The sequence below is a fragment of the Taeniopygia guttata genome, chromosome Z (genome assembly GCF_048771995.1).
Source record: "Taeniopygia guttata chromosome Z, bTaeGut7.mat, whole genome shotgun sequence".
Taxonomy (NCBI): domain Eukaryota; kingdom Metazoa; phylum Chordata; class Aves; order Passeriformes; family Estrildidae; genus Taeniopygia; species Taeniopygia guttata.
This window is the reverse complement of record NC_133063.1, coordinates 2,994,323-3,016,098: the sequence shown is the minus strand read 5'-3', so window position 1 is coordinate 3,016,098 and position 21,776 is coordinate 2,994,323. Positions and strand designations below refer to the sequence as shown.

The following is a 21,776-nucleotide window of genomic DNA, read 5'->3' as shown; positions in this document are numbered from 1 at the left end:
GATCAGTGTTTTGTGGGAATAACAGCAAAGAAACTTGATTGTGTTTTGTGGGAATTAAAGAGCAAAAACCTGATTGTGTTGTGTGGGAATCACAACAAAAATCCTGATTGTGTTTTATGGGAATAACAGAAAACCTGATGTTTGTTTTGTGGGAGTAACAGCAAAGAAACCTGATTGTGTTTTGTGGGAATAACACTGCAAAAACCTGATTGTGTTTTGTGGGAATAAAGGGCAAAGGAACTCCAAACTTACTTAAACTGGAGTGAAACCTGATGGTGTTTTGTGGGAATAACAGAGCAAAAACCTGATTGTGTTTTGTGGGAATAACAGAGCAAAAACCTGATTGTGTTTTGTGGGAATAACAGAGCAAAAACGTGATTGTGTTTTGTGGGAATAACAGAGCAAAAACCTGATTGTGTTTTGTGGGAATAACAGAGCAAAAACCTGATTGTGTTTTGTGGGACTAACAGCAAAAACCTGATTGTTTTGTGGAATAACTGCAAAGAAACTCCAAGCTTACTTGCAGTGGCATCTGAAACTCTCAGCGGGGCTGGCAACGCTCAGTGGGACAGGCGAGCCTCATTTCCTGCAGTAAGAAAATCCGGCCTGGCAAAAGTCAGGAGTTTTATTTACAAATCCAGCAGCAGGAGCAGCAGCAGGAGCAGGAGCAGAGCGGGAGCAGGCTGCAGCTGAAAGCAGTGATTTATTGGGAATGGCAGCAGACCCAGGACAGCGCCTGGCGCTGCCCAGGCCATCATCGGGAACGGAGAGCAGCGCCGCTCCTCTAGTGGCTCTCTCCCTTCTTGCCCACTACCTGCAGGAGAAAAGCAGAGCTGAAGGGCAGGGCCGGCTGTGCGGAGCTCCGGGAGCCAGCAACACTCCTCCCCGCTAAATCCCTTTCCTTCCTACCCAAAACTCACTTTTTTCCCCCCAAAAAATGCCTATTTTTCACCCAGATATTCCAAATTTTCCCCCACAAATGTCGCCTTTTCTTTTCCTCAAAATTGCCTTTTTTTACCCGCCCAAAATTCCCATTTTTTGTACCATAGATATTGCAGCAGTTTATTTTAAAGGAAGACTTTTTACACTGAAAAAGTCTTTGCTAAAAGACTTTTACTCTCTTTGCTAAAAGAGAGAGTCCCAAAATCAAGAAATAAATGTCACAGCTATTAAATAGATGCTGCCTTAGGTTTGTATGACCTGCCAGCCCCTCAGTTTCAGTTGTTACCATTTCCATTTACCAGGCTATGACTGACCCTCGTGGAAAGCTCAGGAACGTGCAGGACAGAGGCAGACACCCCCAGTGTCCTTGGTTACCAAGGGTTACCTGGTTGCTCCCCAGGGGTTACCAAGGCACTCACTCGTTTGAAGTCGTTCATGTTGGTGGCCTGCACCGGAGTTCCAATAAATGTGAAATACGTGATTCGTGTCGTCTCCTCGTCACCATGGTTGGACTGGACAAACAGCTGCAGAGGGAAACAGCCAAAAAAAGGACTTTCACTTCATCCTACATCATACCCACAGCACCAGGTGTGACGTGCCCAAATGACAGCCTGCTCTCCATCACAAAGGTGTCTCTCTGTCCCCTCATTCCAGCAGTTCTGTGGAGAAGCTGCTCCAGGTGTGAAGTGCCCAAATGGAAGCTTGCTCCCCATCACAAAGGTGTCTGTGTCCCCTCATTTCAGCAGTTCTGTGGTGTCTCTGTCTGTCCCCTCATTTCAGCAGTCCTGTGGAGAAGCTGCTGCAGGTGTGACGTGCCCAAATGGAAGCTGACTCCCCATCCCAAAGGTGTCTCTGTCCCCTCACTTCAGCAGTTCTGTGGAGAAGCTGCTGCAGGTGTGACGTGCCCAAATGGAAGCCTGCTCCCCATCACAAAGGTGTCTCTGTCCCCTCATTTCAGCAGCTCTGTGGAGAAGCTGCTGCAGGTGTGACGTGCCCAAATGGAAGCCTGCTCCCCATCACAAAGGTGTCTCTGTGTGTCCCCTCATTTCAGCAGCTCTGTGGAGAAGCTGCTCCAGGTGTGACGTGCCCAAATGACAGCCTGCTCCCCATCACAAAGGTGTCTGTCCCCTCATTTCAGCAGTCCTGTGGCACCAGCTGCTGCAGGTGTGACGTGCCCAAATGAAAGCTGGCTCCCCATCACAAAGGTGTCTCTGTCCCCTCATTTCAGCAGTTCTGTGGAGAAGCTGCTCCAGGTGTGAAGTGCCCAAATGGAAGCTCGCTCCCCATCACAAAGGTGTCTGTGTCCCCTCATTTCAGCAGCTCTGTGGAGAAGCTGCTCCAGGTGTGAAGTGCCCAAATGGAAGTTTGCTCCCCATCACAAAGGTGTCCCCTCATTTCAGCAGTTCTCTGGAGAAGCTGCTGTTTCCCTGGCAGCTGGCTAAGCCCCAGCTGGCACTGCCCAGCTCCCAGCCCCAGCGCGGGCACTCACGGTGACGCTGTTGACGTTCTGGAACTTGACGTAGCGCAGCTGCACGATGCCATCGTCCCGGATGTCCTCCGGGCCCAGCTGCAGCGCCTGCGTGGGCTCGCTGCGCTCCGCCTCCTCGAAGTCCATGGAGCGCGGCAGGTTGGTGAAGATCTTGATGCCCTTGGGCCCCTGCCCTGGGACAGGAGAGAGCAGAGTGAGGGACAGGCCGCTCTGCAGGAAATGCAGGGCACGGTGCGAGCTGGCACTGTTACAGGGCATGGGAGCCTGTGAGGGAGCCTCCCTGCAGCCTGCACGCGCATCCAGCGTGCCTCTGCAGCCACCGAACCACAAACACTTCACCTGGGTGTCAAACTGCAGTGAACACCTTCTTGGTGTGTCAAACTGCTGCAAACACTTCTGTATCAAACTGCAGTGAGCACCTTCTTGGTGTGTCAAACTACTGCAAACTCTTCTGCTTCTGTATCAAACTGCAGTGAACACTTGGTGTGTCAAACTACTGCAAACACTTCTACTTCTGTATCAAACTGCAGTGAACACTGTGTGTGTCAAACTGCTGCAAACACTTCTGTATCAAACTGCAGTGAACACTTTGTGTGTCAAATTACTGCAAACACTTCTGTATCAAACTGCAGTGAACACTTTGTGTGTCAAACTGCTGCAAACACTTCTGTATCAAACTGCAGTGATCACCTTCTTTGTGTGTCAAACTACTGCAAACTCTTCTGCTTCTGTATCAAACTGCAGTGAACACTTTGTGTGTCAAACTACTGCAAACACTTCTACTTCTGTATCAAACTGCAGTGAACACTTCGTGTGTCAAACACTTCTGCTTGGGTCTCAAACTGTAGTGAACACTTCTACTTGTGCATAAAACTACAGTACACACTTCTACTTCAGTATCAAACCAAAATAAACACTTTCCTTGGGTATCAACCTACAGTAAATATTTCTATTTGTGTATCAAACTACAGTAAATACTTTATTTGTGTATCAACCTACAGTAAATATTTCTACTTGGGTACCAAACTACAGTAAACACTTAGTGTGTCAAGTTGTAGTAAACATTTTGTGTATCAAACTACAGTAAAGATTGCTATTTGTGTATCAACCTATAGTAAAAATTTCTATTTGTATATCAAACTACAATAAACACTTTATTTGTGTATCAAACTACAGTAAATACTTTTATTTCATTTCATTGTGTATAAAACTAGAATAAATAATTTGTCTCAATCTATATTAAATACTTCTATGCGTGCATCAATCCATAATAAATATTTCTATTGTAGTTTGTATATCAAACTACAATAAATACACCTGTACCACTCTATAATAAATATTCCTGTTTGTGTATAATCTATAATAAACAATTCTATGTGTGTATTAATCTATAAATACCTGTATTTGTGTATAATCTATAATAAATACTTCTATGTGTGTATTAATCTATAATAAATACTTCTATGTGGGCATCAATCAATAATAAATACTTTGATTTGTGTATCAAACTACAATATTTCTATTTGTGTATAGTCTGGAATAAATACTTCTATGTGTGTATAATCTATAATAAATACTTCTATGTGTATATTAAGCAGTAAATACCTCTATTTGTGTATCAATCTATAAGAAATATTTCTATGTGTGTATCAATCTATAATAAATACTTCTACTTGTGTATCAAACCACTATATAAATTGTGTATCAAATGACAATACATACTTCTCTGTGTCTATCAAACTACAATAAATATTTCTATTTATGTATCCATCTATAATAAATATTTCTATGTGTGTATCGATCTATAATAAATACTTATATGTGTGCATCAACCTATAAGAACCACTTCTATGTATGTATCAATCTATAATGAATATTTCACTGTGTGTATCAATCTAGAATACTCCTGTGTGGGCATCAAACTGCAATAAATACTTCTGTCTGTGTACCCATCTATGATAACTATTTCTATGTGTGTATCAAACCACAATAAACATTTCTATGTGTGTATCAATCTATAACAAATATCTCAATGTGTGTATCAATCTATAATAAATATTTCTATGTGTGTATCAATTTATAATAAATATTTCTGTGTGTACCAATCTATAATAAATATTTCTATGTGTGTACCAATCTAGAATAAATACTCCAATGTGTGTATCAATCTATAATACTTCTGTGTGTATCAATCTATAAATATTTCTATGTGTGCATCAATCTATAATAAATACTTCTCTGTGTGTATCAATCTATAAATATTTCTATTTGTGTATCAATTTATAATAAATATTTCTGTGTGTACCAATCTATAATAAATATTTCTATGTGTGTACCAATCTATATTTCTATGTGTACCAATCTATAATAAATACTTCTATGTGTGTACCAACCTATAATAAATAATTCTGTGTGTGTATCAATCTATAATAAATACTTCTGTGTGTGTATCGATCCATAATAAAAACTTCTATGTGTGCATCAAACTATAATAAATATTTCTATGTGTGTACCAATCTATAATAAATACTTCTGTGTGTGTATTGATCTATAATAAATATTTCTGTGTGTGTACCAATCTATAATAAATATTTCTATGTGTGTACAAATTTGTAATAACTATTTCTGTGTGTACCAATCTATAATAAATACTTGTATGTGTGTATCAATCTATAATAAATACTTCTGTGTGTGTATCAATCTATAATAAATACTTCTGTGTGTATCGATCAATAATAAATACTTCTATGTGTGCATTAAACTATAATAAATATTTCTAAGTGTGTACCAATCTATAATAAATATTTCTATGTATGTTCCAATCTGTAATAAATATTTCTGTGTGTACCAATCTATAATAAATATTTCTATGTGTGTACCAATCTATTAGAAATACTTCTGTGTCTGTATTGATCTATAATAAGTATTTCTCTGTGTACCAATCTATAATAAATAAATGTGTGTGTGTATCAATCTATAACAAATACTTCTCTGTGTGTATCGATCAATAATAAATAGTTTTATGTGTGCATCAAACTATAATAAATATTTCTATGTGTGTATCAATCTATAATAAATACTTCTCTGTATGTATCGATCCATAATAAATACTTGTATGTGTGCATCAGACTGTAATAAATACTTCTATGTGTGTACCAATCTTTTAGAAATACTTCTATCTGTGTACCAATTTGTACTAAATATTTCTTTTTGTACCAATCTATAATAAATATTTCTATGTGTGTACCAATCTATAATAAATACGTCTGTGTGTGTATTGATCTATAAGTATTTCTCTGTGTGTACCAATCTATAATAAATATTTTTGTACTAAATATTTGTGTGTACCAATCTATAATAAGTATTTCTATGTGTACCAATCTATAATAAATAATTCTGTGTGTGTATCAATCTATAATAAATACTTCAGTGTGTGTATCGATCCATAATAAGTGTGTGCATCAAACTATAATAAATATTTCTGTGTGTACCAATCTGTAATAAATATTTCTATGTGTGTTCCAATTTGTAATAAATATTTCTGTGTGTACCAATCTATAATAAATATTTCTCTGTGTGTATCAATCTATAATAAATACTTCTATGTGTGTACCAATCTATAATAATTACTTCTGTGTGTGTACCAATCTATAATAAGTATTTCTCTGTGTGTATAGATCCATAATAAATACTTCTATGTGTGCATCAAACTATAATAAATATTTCTCTGTGTGTACCAATCTATAATAAATATTTCTATGTGTGTACAAATTTGTAATAAATATTTCTGTGTGTACCAATCTATAATAAATACTTGTATGTGTGTACCAATCTATAATAAATACTTCTGTGTGTGTATCAATCTATAATAAATACTTCTGTGTGTGTATCGATCCATAATAAATACTTCTATGTGTGCATCAAACTATAATAAATATTTCTATGTGTGTACCAATCTATAATAAATACTTCTCTGTGTGTATCGATCCATAATAAATACTTCTATGTGTGCATCAATCTATAATAAATATTTGTATGTGTGTACCAATCTATTAGAAATACTTCTCTGTGTGTTTTGATCTATAAGTATTTCTCTGTGTGTACTAATATATAATAAATAAATATGTGTGTGTATTAATCTATAATAAATACTTCTCTGTGTGTATCGATCCATAATAAATACTTCTATGTGTGCATCAAAAAAAAAAAAAAATCCTATGTGTGTACCAATCTATAATAAATATTTCTATGTGTACCAATCTATAATAAATATTTCTATGTGTGTACTAATCTATTAGAAATACTTCTGTGTGTGTATTGATCTATAATAAGTATTTCTCTGTGTGTACCAATCTAAAATAAATAAATATGTGTGTGTATCAATCTATTAGAAATACTTCTCTGTGTGTATTGATCTATAATAAGTATTTCTCTGTGTGTACCAATCTATAATAAATAAATATGTGTGTGTATCAATCTATAATAAATACTTCTGTGTGTGTATCGATCAATAATAAATACTTCTATGTCTGCATCAAACTATAATAAATATTTCTATGTGTGTAACAATCTATAATAAATATTTCTATGTGTACCAATCTATAATAAATAATTCTGTGTGTGTATCAATCTATAATAAATACTTCAGTGTGCGTATCGATCCATAATAAGTGTGTGCATCAAACTATAATAAATATTTCTATGTGTGTACCAATCTATAATAAATATTTCTGTGTGTACCAATCTATAATAAATATTTCTGTGTGTGTACCTGTCTATAGTAACTATTTCTATGTGTGTATCGATCTATAACACTGCGAGTTGTGTGTCACACGGCAGTGTTTGCCATCAGTCAGTAAGAATAACTCCACTGCAGCACTCACCGTTGTCTGGCCCCTGGAGTTTCATGGAGTACAGCTTGACAGGCTGGCTGAAAGCTACAGTGATGAGCAGCTGTGGAGGGAACAGGCACAGTTACACACACAGCAATCCCGAGCTGTGCCACCACCCTGGCAGTGCTGCTGTGGGAGAACACCCCAGGACCACAGCAATCCCTGCAGGAGAACACCCCAGGAATGCAGCAATCCCTGCAGGAGAACACCCCAGGAATGCAGCAATCCCTGGAGGAGAACACCCCAGGAATGCAGCAATCCCTGGAGCTGTGCAGCACACCTGCTCGTCGCAGTCGGACTCCAGGTAGGAGGAGTCCTTGCGCAGGCAGTTCTCGAAGCCGTGCTCGTCGCTCTCGTTGAGGCACTCGCAGCCAGCCTTGTTGATGAAGGGCAGCAGATCCATCTGGGGACAGAGAGCACAGCTGCTCACAGCTGGGACAGCACAAAATTCATTTCACTGACTAGGAACGTTCTTCATTCTTAATAACCATGTATATGTCAATATTTACATTTTTTTCTGGAAAAGAAAGCCCAGACAAATTATTTTCTTGGGCAGCTTTGCCTAAAATCCAATTACTTGACTTCGAGAACATTTGAAAACCACGAGCACTCCAATAAAGCTCTGAGGAGATACTCACGTATCCTTTGGGAATGTCTGTGTCTTCGCTGTTGCCGGGATCGTTCTCCAGGTGCTGTTTGATTTTGTCTTCCAGGCCCACGGCATCTGCTCCCTGGTACTGGTCGATGCGCACCTTGTTGCGGAAGAACAGGAAGGTGGGTGTTGCCGAGATGTTGTTGGTGGCAGCCGTGCCCTGGGAGCAGACACCAGACCCCATTCAGAGCTTTAGGTCAGTCCCACTGCACCACCAATGAATCCACTTCTTCACGTTTGCCTTTAATTCCCACTAGCTAAACCCACCAATAAATGCACATACCCATGTTTGCCTCTACCTCCCACTAGTGCTGTGTTTGATGGCTAAAATACTATTTTAGCAGGGGCTGAGAACCAACAAATCAATGAATTACTGTGCTTTCACACTGCTCAAAGGAAGGGCAGCACAGTGGCACTGCAGGAAATTTCCTCCTGGGAGGGGTTTGTTTTCCCAGTTTGGGAGAAGTCACTGTCACAGCTCCTGTGACAGGGACACTGCTGGAGCCTTTCCCAGCTCCCTGTTCCCTGGTTCTCCTTTCCCATCCTGCTCCAGCCCCACCCTGCAGCCCACACCTGGCACTGGTGCACGTCCACCTCCAGGAACGTTGCCTGCGGGTATTTGTTACTCAGGGCGCTGAAGGCGGGCGCGATCCGCAGGCAAGGGCCGCACCTGTGGGAAAAGTGACATTTCCACTTAATTCCACTTTTGGTTCCTTTTTCGGTGCCTGCCCCAAACGGAACCAGAACGTTCCTCTCTTCCTGCTGTAAAAACAGCCTCTCTACCTGCAGCCAGCTGGGGATACAATGCAAGGTGACATTTGGGAATCTGCAATTTATTGCCTTTATTTGCAGCATTTTTACCACAGACCTGCTCAACAAAGTGTGGCAAAGGAGGGAAAAATCAGCACAAAAAACCGGTATCATTAGTTCATGCCACCTCCTGGAAAAAAAAATTATATTCACACATAACTTTAATGGTCAACATGTACCAAAGCTTCAGGGATCATAAAATTGTTCCCACAATAAATCTCATTTACACCTCTAACCAGTTATTCTCATATTTATTTGGTCCTGGGAGGACATAGCTGGTTTCTTTTCATTTATTTGCATTGCCTCATATGAAAATGTGTATTTTTTACTTTTTCTGCATCAGCAAAAATGTATGAAGTGCTCAGCTGCACCAATTCCTGTAAAGGGAGTTTCTCACTGGGAAAGGGAAAAGAAAAGTGAAATAAAAAACCCCGACATAGAAATTGGCAAAAAAACCCCCACAACTAAGAGGCAGCAGCCAAAAAAATAATGAGGTGCCCTATGAACCCCTAAACCCCCGGGATTATCACTATTCCCCCCAATTTCACAGATTAAAGGGAATGATTCAGATAGGCAGGTTCATTTGGTGACAAATTCATCCCGATTTCACCACTGCTGCACCTCCCTGCTGAGGAGGGAAAAGAGAAAATCCACTTATCCTGGGCAAATGGGGTACGGATGCAGCCAAGTTTTATGGGGCAAAAGGTGTTTTTCCAAGTTTTAAGGTGTTTTTAGTGCTTCCATCATTTTCGTGCCCTTTAAGGGGCTGTACGCCAGCGCAGCCCCTGCTCCCTCAGAGCACCGGAGGGATGGCGGGGCGCGGGCGGGGGCTCGGCGGGAAGAACGGGAATTTATTCTTGGAGCTGGGAACGGGGTGTTACAAACCACACAACTTCTAAAGGCGGCGATGCCGAGACCGCCCGCGCCGGGGAACCCCAATAAAAGCTCGGGAACGGCGGAGCCCTTTCCGGGAGCCTGAGCCGCACGCCGCCCTCACTCACCCCCTCATGGTGAACTTCACCACGGCCAGGCGGGAGCCGGCGGCGCTCAGCTCGGGCTGGAACTCGGTGTCGTTGGCGATTACCTTGACGCCCGCCATGGCCTCGGGCCCGGTGGCGGTGCCGGGTGCGATGTGCAGCGTCACGGCGGGCAGGCCGCCCGGCATGCACCGCTGGGGCCGCATGGGCGCAGGCGCGGCCGCTCCGCTCCCGCCCGCCGCCGCCATCGTGGGGACGGGCAGGCCGTGAGGGCGCGACGCCTCCCGGTGGCCATTTTGGAAACGGGCACACCGTGAGGGCGCGACGCCCCCCGGTGGCCATTTTGGGAACGGGCACACCGTGAGGGCGTGACGCCCCCCGGTGGCCATTTTGGAAACGGGCATACCGTGAGGGCGCGACGCCCCCCTGCGGCCATTTTGGAAACGGGCACACCGTGAGGGCGCGACGCCCCCCGGTGGCCATTTTGGAAACGGGCACACCGTGAGGGCGCGACGCCCCCCGGTGGCCATTTTGGAAACGGGCATACCGTGAGGGCGCGACGCCCCCCGGTGGCCATTTTGGGAACGGGCACACCGTGAGGGCGCGACGCCCCCCGGTGGCCATTTTGGAAACGGGCACACCGTGAGGGCGCGACGCCCTCCGGTGGCCATTTTGGAAACGGGCATACCGTGAGGGCGCGACGCCCCCCGGTGGCCATTTTGGGAACGGGCAAGCGCAGGAATTCTCTGAGGCGAGATGCGCCTTTAGATTTTAACATAAAAATTTAGTAATGGTTTCGTCATAAATTCGTTTTTTGATGACGCCAAAAGGGGTAAATAAAAGATGAGTGCTTGTAATAACTACAAAATAAAACCAAAATGAAACCCGGGACTTTCTCTGACTCCATTTGCAGCGTCATTCCTGACAATTTCCCAACGTACTTTATAACACAACATAGCAGTCTCATATTTCCGCTTTTCCCACCAAAGACCATTCCGCTCCCGCCTGTTGCAATTCAAAATCCTTGCAGCAATCGGTAATTAATTATGAATTAAGTCACCACGCAATCACCGGCCCCTCAGCGACCTCAGCAGTTTCCACGGCGGCGGCGCTGCCGTCAAGCGTGCGGGCCGCAGCTTTGCGGCAGTGTCGCGGTGCGCGGTGGCACCCGGCCGCTGCCGCAGCGAGCGCGGCGGGGCACGGGAGGGCCGGGAAGGGACCGGGACCGGCACCGGGACAGGGACCGGCACCGGCACCGGCACCGGACAGGTGCGACCTGGGGCGGGGAACGGCTCGTTCCCAGCGGGAGCGGTAGGCGAGCCCGCGGCGGGCCCCGCAGCACCCGTGAGAGGCTGCGGCACCGGGAGGCGCGGGGACACACACCGGGACACCGGGACGCGCCGGTAACGGAGCAGGGTTGGGTTTGGGATCCCGGTAACGCTCACGCATTTTGTGCTCTGCTGCCTTTGTGTTCCCGTTGTGCTCTTCCTCCCTCGGTGCTCCCTTGCTCCATCCCGAAGTCTAAGCTGCCATTGCATTTAAAGTCATTAGATTTTTCTAAAATGTACAAATAGCCCATATATTAAACTATTTAACGCTATTTAGTACTAATTATTGGTATTTTGGGGGCAGATTATTGCAGTGTGCACGCACATCCTGAGATTAATTCCTTCCTCAAGGGAAGAGTTACTGAGGTGGGCTCACTTTTGTTTCGCCTCTTCCTCTCAGGGGTTTGTTCTGTTTGCGCTTTTCTGGCTGTAAAAATCCATGGTGATGGTTTCTGGGTAGGGGGATTTCTAAAAAGGGGTTTAGTTGAGTTGTGGATTCAGATTTTAATTCCTTGTACTTGAAAAATCACTTTAGTGGCTTTACTGAAATAGGAATTGATCCGGGATTATTCAGTGTGCCTAAGTCCCACCTTCAAGCAGAGCAGTCACTGGATTATTCTGTCAGGTTAACACATTATTTAACTTTTCAGTTTGTTTTATTCATTTCCTCATTGAAATAATTGCTTTCTGTTGAAATATTTTAAAAATGATGGTTTTGGGAAGGTGTTTTTTCCACATCCCTGCATTTGTTCTGTCGTGCGTTCCTGCATTTATTTAGTGTCTAAGATTAGAATTATTTCTATATGATTATTATTTGCAAGGTTTTATGTTAGGAAATGTAAAGTGAAGGCAGTAAGCACAAGGATAGGTGCACATGTACTGTGTTTGGGGATGAAAATCAAGGTTTTGGCACTTGTGGCTAGAGAGAAATTCCTTTCCTGCAGGGATGAGGAAGAGCTGTACTTGTGATTTCCGTTGGCAATTCCCAAATTCCCTTTTCTGTAGGAAACAGGATTTGGGGCACTTGGGAATGGCTGCAAGGGGGCAGCGTTGATTCGCTCCTCTACTTGGTCAGCACTGATGTCAAAAAATGGAATTATTGATTGTTTTCAGACAAAAAGGGATTTTGGTGCTGGCAGGGGCTGCACTTGGTGTTTGCTGGGGTTGAGCTCTGGAATCCAAAATCCTGGGGAATTAAAAATGTGGTTTTTCCTAAAGAGGAAGTTTTTTATGAAGGCCTTGCGCTGCCGCAGTCAAAGACTGGAAGGAAAAAGGTAGTTTTTCATCTCTCCCAGAGCCTTGCTATAAAATACTCTATATAACTGTGGCTGTCAAGGGGTTGCTAATGTGTTTTCTGCATGGGAAATCTGGAATCTCTTAGGATAGTTCTGTGCTAATGCTCTTGTATGTTGTAGTATTTTTGAAAATTCCCTTTATTCAGAGTGCTGTGGGTTTGGAAGTGTTCAGGAGTGGCTTTAAATGCAGAATTCTGTGCCCCAGGAGGGGATTTCCTGGATTTATTACAGAAGGCAGCTGTTTGACAGCCAGGTGACACAGGAACACTGTGACTGTCCCCTGAACAGTAGGGCAGCACAGGAGTGGGGAGGGATTTTTGTGTTGCTTTTTGGTGGTTTTCAGCTCTGCTTGAGTCATTTGTAGTTTGTTTTCCTCACAAAAATTGAGTAGGTATTTCTGTTTGCTGTGGGTGTTTTTTGTTCTAGTTATTGATATTTGCATTTTGTTCTGTTGCATCTGGACACTTTATTCCTGCCTTTATTCCATTTTTATTACGATTTCCCTGCAAATTAAGCCTGGTTTAATTGTAGCTCTTTGTTTGTCACCCTGTTGTTTAAAATGCTGAATTAATTTCTCTTTCTGTGTTGTGATGGTCCAGACAGAGCAATTGATCCAGCATTGCATAACAATTAACTCTGCAGGGCCAGGTGTGGTTTGCAGTGTGGAGAAGGACTGGATTTTTGGGCTTTATTGATCCTGATCATTACATTCCAGCTCTTAATTAAGTAGCTTTTAATGAAGGTGGGCCAGAAATGAGCTGCTTCACTGGGAGGGGTCAGTGGATGTGATATTAGTGATTTTGTGATTTGGATTTCGTGCAAACCCCCAATTGATCCCTGCCTTGCCAGGAGCCTCCTGTGTGTAATCCTTAGCCATTCATTACCCTGCCCTTGCTCCCTCCCTTCCCCCTTTTTTCCACGGACACAGCGTGTTCCAGTTCTCTCATCACATGGAGTAACAACTCCTATGGTTTTCCCCGGATAGGAAATGACAAGATAATCCACAAGGAGTGTTTGGTTGTTAATTTAACATAACCTTTCCACCGATAAGAAACCCTCAGTTCTAAAAGCAGGGAAGTGCTCAGCAAGCTGGGAATGTTGCTACCACAAACAGAGGGTTGTTGTGGGGTTTAAATCTTGTGCAAATTCAAGTGGGTTTTATTGCCACAACTTGAGTTTCTATTCCCAGTCACTGAGGCCGTTTTGGCCTGGGGACAATTGAAATTCCACTGTGTTTTTCATGTCAATACGTTTGGAAGATACGAAATGTTGCTGTAAAGATGGTGTTGGACCTATTTCCTGCTGGAGAGTGGCCAGGATCCACTTTATCAGTGGATTATACAAGGCTGATTTCACCTAAGGCAGGATATTCCATATTCCAACATGAAAGTCTGTGTGGCAGGGACATAACAACATCAGGGATATAAAACATGCCTCAGCCTCAAGCCTTAAAACATTTGTAACTTCAAAATTACTCTAAAAAGAGGCATTTAGACAAAAATCCTTGTGTGCACAGGGATGTGCTGTTTGGCCCCCACCTTTTACTCCCCTCCCTCTTGGTTTGAAGGATAATATTTTGGATTTTGGGAGACTGCAGCCTTCCCCCCAACCCCCATAATGTAAATAAACAGCATCATTGGCTCATACCTGGGGGGCCATGTCTGTCTGTCCATCCGTCTGCTGCATCCTGGGATCGCCCAAACGTGAGGGGAAAATGTTGGGAAACGTGAGGGGAAAAGGGCAGGAAACATGAGGCGAAAAGATAGCGAAAACATGAGGGGAAAAGATGGCAAAAAAATGAGGTAAAAGAGCAGGAAACATGAGGGGGAAAGTGGGAAACATGAGGGGGAAAGATGGCAAAAACCTGAGGGGAAAACGGCAGGAAACATGAGGGGAAAAGGTGGCAAAAATATGAGTAAAAAAGGGCAGGAAACATGAGGGGAAGAGTGGGAAACATGAGGGGGAAAGGTGGCAAAAACATGAGGGGAAAGGAAAAGGAAACATCAGGGAAAAGGTGACAAAAAAATGAGGGGAAAAAGGACAGGAAACATGAAGGGAAGAGTGGGAAACATGAGGGGAAAAGATGGCAAAAACCTGAGGGGAAAAGAGAAGGAAACATGAGAGGAAAAGATGGCAAAAACATGAGGTGAAAAGAGAAGGAAACATGAGCGGAAAAGATGGCAAAAACCTGAGGGGAAAAGAGAAGGAAACATGAGAGGAAAAGATGGCAGAAACATGAGGTGAAAAGAGAAGGAAACATGAGGGCAAAAAGGTGGCAAAAACATGAGTATAAAAGGGCAGGAAACATGAGGGGAAGAGGGGGGAAAGTTGAGGGGAAAACATGAGGGAAAAGAGCAGGAACATGAGGGGAAAAGATAGCAAAACCATGAGGGGAAAAGATAGCAAAAAATGAGTAAAAAAGGGCAGGAGATATGAGGGGAAAAGATGGCAAAAACATGAGGGAAAAGAGATGGAAACATGAGGGGAAAAGGTGGCAAAATATGAGTAAAAAAGGGCAGGAAACATGAGGGGGAAAGATAAGCAAAAACATGAGGGAAAATGTTAGCAAAAACATGAGGGGAAAAAAAAGGCAATAACATGAGGGGATAAGATGGCAAAAGCATGAGGGAAAAGAGCTGGAAATGAGAGGAAAGGAGCAAAAACATGAGGGGGAAAAGATGGCAAAAAGAGGAGGGAAAAGAGCAGGAGACATGAGGGGAAAAGAGAAGGGAAAATTAGGAGAAAAGGTGGCAAAAAGACGAGTAAAAAAGGGCAGGAAACATGAGGGAAAGAGTGGGAAACATGAGGGGAAAAATAGCAAAAACATGAGGGAAAAGGGTGGGAAGTGTGAGGGGGAAAATAGCAAAAATGTGAGGGGGAATACATGGCAAAAGCATGAGAGAAAAGAGCAGGAAACGAGGGGAAAAGATGGCAGAAACATGAGTGGAAAAGAGAAGGAAATACCAGGGGGAAAAGTGTCAAAAACATGAGGGGAAAGGAGCGGGAAACTTAAAGGGGGAAAGCACAGGATACCTGAGGGGAAAAGGGCGGGAAACCTGAGGGGAAAAGGTGGCAAAAACACGAGTAAAAAAGGTCAGGAAACCTGAGTGGAAAAGGGCAGGATACCTGAGGCGAAAAGCGCAGGATACCTGAGGGGAAAAGGGTGGGATACCTGAGGGGAAAAGGGCGAGAAACCTGAGGGGAAAAGGGCAGGAATCCTGAGGGGAAAAGCGCAGGATACCTGAGGGGAAAAGGTGGCAAAAACACGAGTAAAAAAGGGCAGGAAACCTGAGTGGAAAAGGGCAGGATACCTGAGGGGAAAAGCGCAGGATACATGAGGGGAAAAGGGCGGGATACCTGAGGGGAAAAGGGCGGGATACCTGAGGGGAAAAGGGCAGGAAACCTGAGGGGAAAAGGGCGGGAATCCTGAGGGGGAAAGCGCAGGATACCTGAGGGGAAAAGGGCGGGAAACCTGAGGGGAAAAGGTGGCAAAAACACGAGTAAAAAAGGTCAGGAAACCTGAGTGGAAAAGGGCAGGATACCTGAGGCGAAAATTACAGGAAACCTGAGGGGAAAAGGGGCGGGAATCCTAAGGGGAAAGGGGCGGGGAATCTGAGGGGAAAAGGGCGGGAATCCTGAGGGGAAAGGGTAGGAATCCTGAGGGGAAAAGGGCGGGAATCCTGAGGGGAAAGGGGCGGGAATCCTGAGGGGAAAAGGGGCGGGATACCTGAGGGGAAAAGCTCAGGATACCTGAGGGGGAAAGTGTGGGAATCCTGAGGGGGAAAGAGCAGGAATCCTGAGGGGAAAAGGGCGGGATACCTGAGGGGAAAAGGGCGGGAAACCTGAGGGGAAAAGGGTGGGAAACCTGAGGGGAAAAGGGTGGGAAACCTGAGGGGAAAGGAGCAGGAAACCTGAGGGGAAAAGAACAAGAAACATGAGGGGGAAAGATGGCAAAAACATGAGGAGAAAAGGTGGCAGAAACATGAGTGGAAAAGAGAAGGAAATACCAGGGGAAAAGGTGTCAAAAACATGAGGGGAAAGGAGCGGGAAACCTGAGGGGGAAAGCGCAGGATACCTGAGGGGAAAAGGGCAGGATACCTGAGGGGAAAAGGGCGGGAATCCTGAGGGAAAAAGAGCAGGAAACCTGAGGGGAAAAGGTGGCAAAAACACGAGTAAAAAAGGGCAGGAAACCTGAGTGGAAAAGGGCAGGATACCTGAGGGGAAAAGCGCAGGATACATGAGGGGAAAAGGGCGGGATACCTGAGGGAAAAAGCACAGGAATCCTGAGGGGGAAAGTGCGGGAATCCTGAGGGGGAAAGAGCAGGAATCCTGAGGGGGAAAGAGCAGGATACCTGAGGGGAAAAGGGCAGTACACCTCAGGGGAAAAGTACAGGAAACCTGAGGGGAAAAGGGGCGGGAATCCTAAGGGGAAAGGGGCGGGGAATCTGAGGGGAAAAGGGCAGGACACCTCAGGGGAAAAGGGCGGGAAACCTGAGGGGAAAAGGGGCGGGAATCCTAAGGGGAAAGGGGTGGGGAATCTGAGGGGAAAAGGGCGGGAATCCTGAGTGGAAAAGGGCAGAAAACCTGAGTGGAAAAGGGCGGGAAACCTGAGGGGAAAAGGGCGGGAATCCTGAGTGGAAAAGGGCAGAAAACCTGAGTGGAAAAGGGCGGGAAACCTGAGGGGAAAAGGGCAGGATACCTGAGGGAACAAAGTGGTAGAGACAGGAGGGGACAAGATGGTAGAGTTGTGAGGGGAAAAGAGGACAGGAGCACGAGGGAAGGGAGCTGCCCGCCGTCGCTGATGTTGCCTCGCTTTTGGAATTGCAGGCGCTCAGCGGCCATGGCCGGGAACAGCCTGGTGCTGCCCATCGTGCTGTGGGGCCGGCGTGCCCCCACCCACTGCGTGTCCTCCCTGCTGCTCGTGGATGGCTCTGTCATCGTCACCGGCTGCCACGACGGGCAGATCTGCCTCTGGGACCTGGGGCCTGACCTGCAGGTAGTGCATGCACAGTTCACCTGGCAGTGCCCCTCGGCCTGTCCTCCCTTCCCATGGCGCTGCCAAGGGTTACAAAGAGCTGTTTGGCTCTTGGCCTTCCTTGCTGCTCCTGTAGGAAGCTTTTTTAACTCATTCCAGTTTCTTGGAGCTGCTCTAAACCAGTTGCTTTTTAGTTGAGCTGCTTCATATTGTGTTGTGAAAAGGAGTTCCTTCCCAATATCCTATCTGGCAGTGGTAAGCCATTCCCCCTTTTCCTGGCTCCATTCCCTGTCCCAAGTCCCTCTCCAGCTCTCTTGGAGCTCCTTTTGGCACTGGAAGGGACTCTGAGGTCTCCCCTGATTTGTGAATATACAGGAACTCAGCTGGGGAAAACTCTTTGATGTGCAGGACAATCCTTTTCATTCATTTGTGTGTGCACATATTAATGGATGTATAATACATGAAGTAAACAGCTGGGATATGGGTATTCTGGTCATTTGTGTGATTTTGACTCCCTGTTTTCTTTCCCTGCTCCCAGATCAATCCCAGAGCTCTGCTCTTTGGTCATACAGCCTCAGTTACTTGTTTATCCAAGGCCTCAGCTTCCAGTGAAAAGCAATATATAGTGAGTGCATCAGAGAGTGGGTGAGTTTCTGAGTGTTTGTTATATGCAGAACTGCAATAACGGGAATTTGTGCCCAGTTTATCCATATATTCAACACTGTGTTTAATTTTTACCCTCAAGAGAAAATTCCTCAGCAAATACATTTTATTTTTTGATTGGTTTTATTTATTAGTCATAGAGCAGCAGTTAAGTGGTAGAAGAAGGAAGGATTTCTTGTGCAATTGATATCCAAATAGATAGAGATTTTTTAATCCAGAAAAGCTAAGGAATGATTTGCCTAAATAACCTTTTAACAAGGAATTTGAGGGCAGAATGTGTCAAAATTTAGAATTTCCACCTTGGGCTGATTTCAGGGCTAAGTAATCTCCTCCCATCAGATTTAAAACCGAACTATGTTTTCCTCAGGAATTTATCTGTCTGATGGAAAGGAGAAAGCACCTCACAGATTTTGTTCTGATTAAATTTGAATATGAAGTTTTCAATGAAGAAGTGCTGTAATAGCTGCAGGTTCTGTAATTTATCCTCACAGGGAACAGGAGGTTGTGTGGATTTAGGCGGACTGGAAGGTCCAGTTGATTTTGAGTTTCTCCAAATACAATCGGCCTAATCCCTAATAACCTGAGGGCAAAATGGTTCAAGCGGGGTTCCTCCCTGGAAGCCTGGCCTGTTTTCCACGTGGTTTCCCTGTGTTTTAGGGAGATGTGCCTGTGGGATGTGAACGATGGGAGGTGCATCGAGTTCACCAAGCTGGCCTGTGCTCACACGGGCATCCAGGTGAGCGCTGGGAGCGATGGCAGGGCGGGAAGCGTCCCTGCAGGCAGCAGGATGGCTTGGGGAGCACACCCAGCTCCAGAATGAAGCATCCCTGTCCTGCACAACTCTGATTGATGTTTGTTCCCATCCCTGCAGTTCTATCAGTTCACAGTCGGCACGCAGCGGGAAGGGAGACTCCTGTGCCACGGGCATTATCCCGAAATTCTGGTGGTGGATGCGACCAGCCTGGAGGTTCTTTACTCTCTGATATCCAAGATCTCTCCTGACTGGATCAGCTCCATGACCATCATCCGGTCCAACAGGACACAAGGTGATTATTTCTTGTGGCAGGGACACCTCCCACTGTTCCAGGCTGCTCCAAGCCCTGGCCTGCCTCAGCTGGCACGGGCTGGAGTGTCACCTGAGCACAGACCAGGTTGGTTCTGCTCATTGGTGTTAATTTGGTGGGCTTTAATTCTGGCAGACGAGTGTCTTGTTGGGGTGTTCCTGGTGTGGAGACTGGAATTCCTGAGAGGTTTGGGGAACACTGAGGAGAAAATCCGGACCAAAGGACTTCTCTCTTGAGTTAAGGCTCAGCAACAGTTGTAAACTGGCCATTCCCAAAATCCTGGGGTGGGAAAGCTCAGCTGTTATCCCCACAACAAATAAATTGCTGGAAGAACTGGAAATGGGCTCTGCTATGAAGGGTTTCCTGCTAATGCCTTTCATTTATTCCTTGTTCCATCTTCACAAATAAACATTCCACTGGGAAGCAGATGCTCCAGGAATGCTTGGATCAGGTTTTCGTTTGTGCTCAGATGTGCCCAGGTGAGTAGCTCTTTGTGCCTCAGGCTCATTTTGTGTTTCCCAGAGGACACTGTCGTGGCTGTGTCTGTGACTGGCATCCTGAAAGTCTGGATCATCACCTCAGAAGTCAGTCGGATGCAGGTAGGCACTGGCTGCTGGATTAGTGGCACTTCCTGGTGGGATGCAGTGGAAAATCAATTTACTGTGCTGCTGGAGGCTCAGGTGCCCAGAGGGGACTCCTGCAGTCCTGCTCAGGAGGAGGCAGGAATAAAACTGCTCCGAGGGTTTGGCTGTGCACAGAATCAGCCGTGTGGCACTGCCGTGGGCCTGGCACAGGGAGGAGTTGGTGAGCTCTGGCTCTCTTTGTTTCAGGACACCACGCCCGTGTTCGAGGAGGAGTCCAAGCCCATCTACTGCCAGAACTGCCAGAGCATTTCCTTCTGCGCCTTCACGCAGCGCTCGCTCCTGGTCGTGTGCTCCAAGTACTGGAGGGTAAGCACAGCTCCCGCCCTTCTCCCCTGAACCTCCACTGAACTGCATGGAAACATCCAGGTGAAGGTGCTCCGAGTCTCTTCATGTCCCTCTGCTGTGTGTTTGATGTATTTCTGGGTATGTAATCCAAATCTCTGCCCGCAGTGCAGGTTTGGAACGAGGTGGCCCTTAAGGCTTCTAACACCCCAAACCGTTCCACGATTCTGTGGTACTAAACCCAAAACCAGCTGCTGTCCGGTGTGGAATTAATTGGTTAATAACAACAGATTTTGTTCCTGTTTCCTCTCAGGTCTTTGATGCTGGAGATTATTCCCTCTTATGTTCAGTGCCCAGTGAAAACGAGCAGACCTGGACTGGTGGGGACTTTGTGGCAGCTGATAAAGTGATTGTATGGACAGAGGATGGACAAAGCTTCATCTATAAATTACCAGCCAGGTACTCAACAGAAAAATACCCCCTTTATTTGATTTTTGATTAATTTGAATTGAACTGAGTTCATGAAATACTGAAAGTCCAGTAAGGGAAGACATGTAAACATAAAACTATGAAATTACTTCAAAATTTGGCATCAAAGCGGTTAAAAATGACAAGTGTAAAACCAAAGACATTCTTTCTGACATCTTCATGGAGTGCAGATGTGTTTGTTCTGGGTAGAGATAATGTTTGATTTGAATATTCCCACATAAATCATGTGGGAACTCCTTCCTTGCCCTCATGTCATCAGAGCATGAGGATGGGAGCAGCGCCCATGTCCTACTGTGGGAATCAAGCTGTAAATGCAAGGAATTCTATTATTATAAACTGATTATCTCCTTTCTTTGTTCCTACCCCCAGCTGCCTCCCAGCCAGCGATTCGTTCCGCAGGGATGTGGGGAAGGCAGTGGAGAACCTGATTCCGCCTTTGCTGTACAGCGTGCTGGACAGAGCAGAGAAGCAGGTGCATCTCTTCCTGTGGAGCTCTGTCATGGGCTGTGCTTTGAAAGGAAGGAGGCCTGGAGCTCAGTGTGTGCTTTGCCGTGGTCTGAGGTTGTTCCTTACTTTTCCAACAGCTCCTGATATGTCCTCCAGTGACTCGCTTCTTCTGTGGCCAGCGAGAGTTCTCCTACAGGCTCCTAATCCAAGGGGACTCCTCAGGGAGGCTGTGCATCTGGAGCGTGCCCGACGCCCTTGAGCAGCAGGAGGGTGCAAAAGGTACCTAACTGACAGCCAGATCTCTGTGCTTTTGCTGGGTAAAGCCGTGCTGCTTCTCCCACAGATCGTTAGGCTGGGGTTTAATTGTTATTTCCTCGCAGGAGTTGTAGTATCTTCACCTTAATCAGATCAGTGCAGCTGCTAAATCCTCCCCCTTAGCCCTGCTGTTTCCCCTCCTTCCCAGGCCTGCAGACAGCCACGTCCAGGTCCCTGCAGGAAGCCTTTGACCAGCTGAGCCCCCGGCCCGCGGGGATCATCGACCAGCTGAGCATGGTGGCCAACGCCAGCGAGCCGCTGCGCGTCACGGCCAGCGTCTACATGCCGGCCCACGGGCGGCTGGTGTGCGGCCGCGAGGACGGCAGCATCGTCATCGTGCCGGCCACGCAGACCGCCATCGTGCAGCTGCTGCAGGGCGAGCACATGCTGCGCCGAGGTACGGCATGGACGGGTGTGAATGCAGAAACCTGCTGCAGGGCGAGCACATGCTGCGCCGAGGTACGGCATGCACGGGTGCGAATGCAGAAACCTGCTGCAGGGCGAGCACATGC

At 45.7% G+C, this 21,776-nt stretch overlaps 2 protein-coding genes across 4 annotated transcripts in view; one reads left to right on the top strand and one right to left on the bottom strand.

Moving 5' to 3' along the window:
* Positions 1–607: 607 nt before the first annotated feature.
* Positions 608–10,025, bottom strand: LOC100218989 (thioredoxin-like protein 1). Its single transcript, XM_004174179.6, has 8 exons — positions 9,787–10,025; positions 8,549–8,645; positions 7,962–8,135; positions 7,604–7,726; positions 7,315–7,384; positions 2,432–2,604; positions 1,362–1,466; positions 608–814 (listed from the first exon to the last, which is right to left on the bottom strand). Exons 1-8 carry the CDS (start codon positions 10,008–10,010, stop codon positions 785–787), a joined length of 996 nt encoding a protein of 331 aa, XP_004174227.5. The 5' UTR covers positions 10,011–10,025; the 3' UTR covers positions 608–784.
* Positions 10,026–10,878: 853 nt separating this feature from the next.
* The window catches only part of LOC140681724 (WD repeat-containing protein 7), a 41,873-nt gene continuing 30,975 nt past the window's right edge, over positions 10,879–21,776 (top strand). The window contains exons 1-11 of one of the 3 annotated variants that reach the window (XM_072921974.1): positions 10,879–11,031; positions 17,213–17,381; positions 17,899–18,005; positions 18,681–18,759; positions 18,895–19,069; positions 19,610–19,686; positions 19,918–20,037; positions 20,327–20,472; positions 20,872–20,974; positions 21,087–21,228; positions 21,413–21,661. In XM_072921974.1, the coding sequence (XP_072778075.1) occupies positions 17,226–17,381; positions 17,899–18,005; positions 18,681–18,759; positions 18,895–19,069; positions 19,610–19,686; positions 19,918–20,037; positions 20,327–20,472; positions 20,872–20,974; positions 21,087–21,228; positions 21,413–21,661 (1,354 nt within the window). In that variant the 5' untranslated portion in view covers positions 10,879–11,031; positions 17,213–17,225. Of the gene's footprint in view, positions 11,166–17,212; positions 17,382–17,898; positions 18,006–18,680; positions 18,760–18,894; positions 19,070–19,609; positions 19,687–19,917; positions 20,038–20,326; positions 20,473–20,871; positions 20,975–21,086; positions 21,229–21,412; positions 21,662–21,776 lie in introns of all 3 variants that reach the window. The other 2 variants (XM_072921975.1, XM_072921976.1) reach the window with 2 other exon arrangements.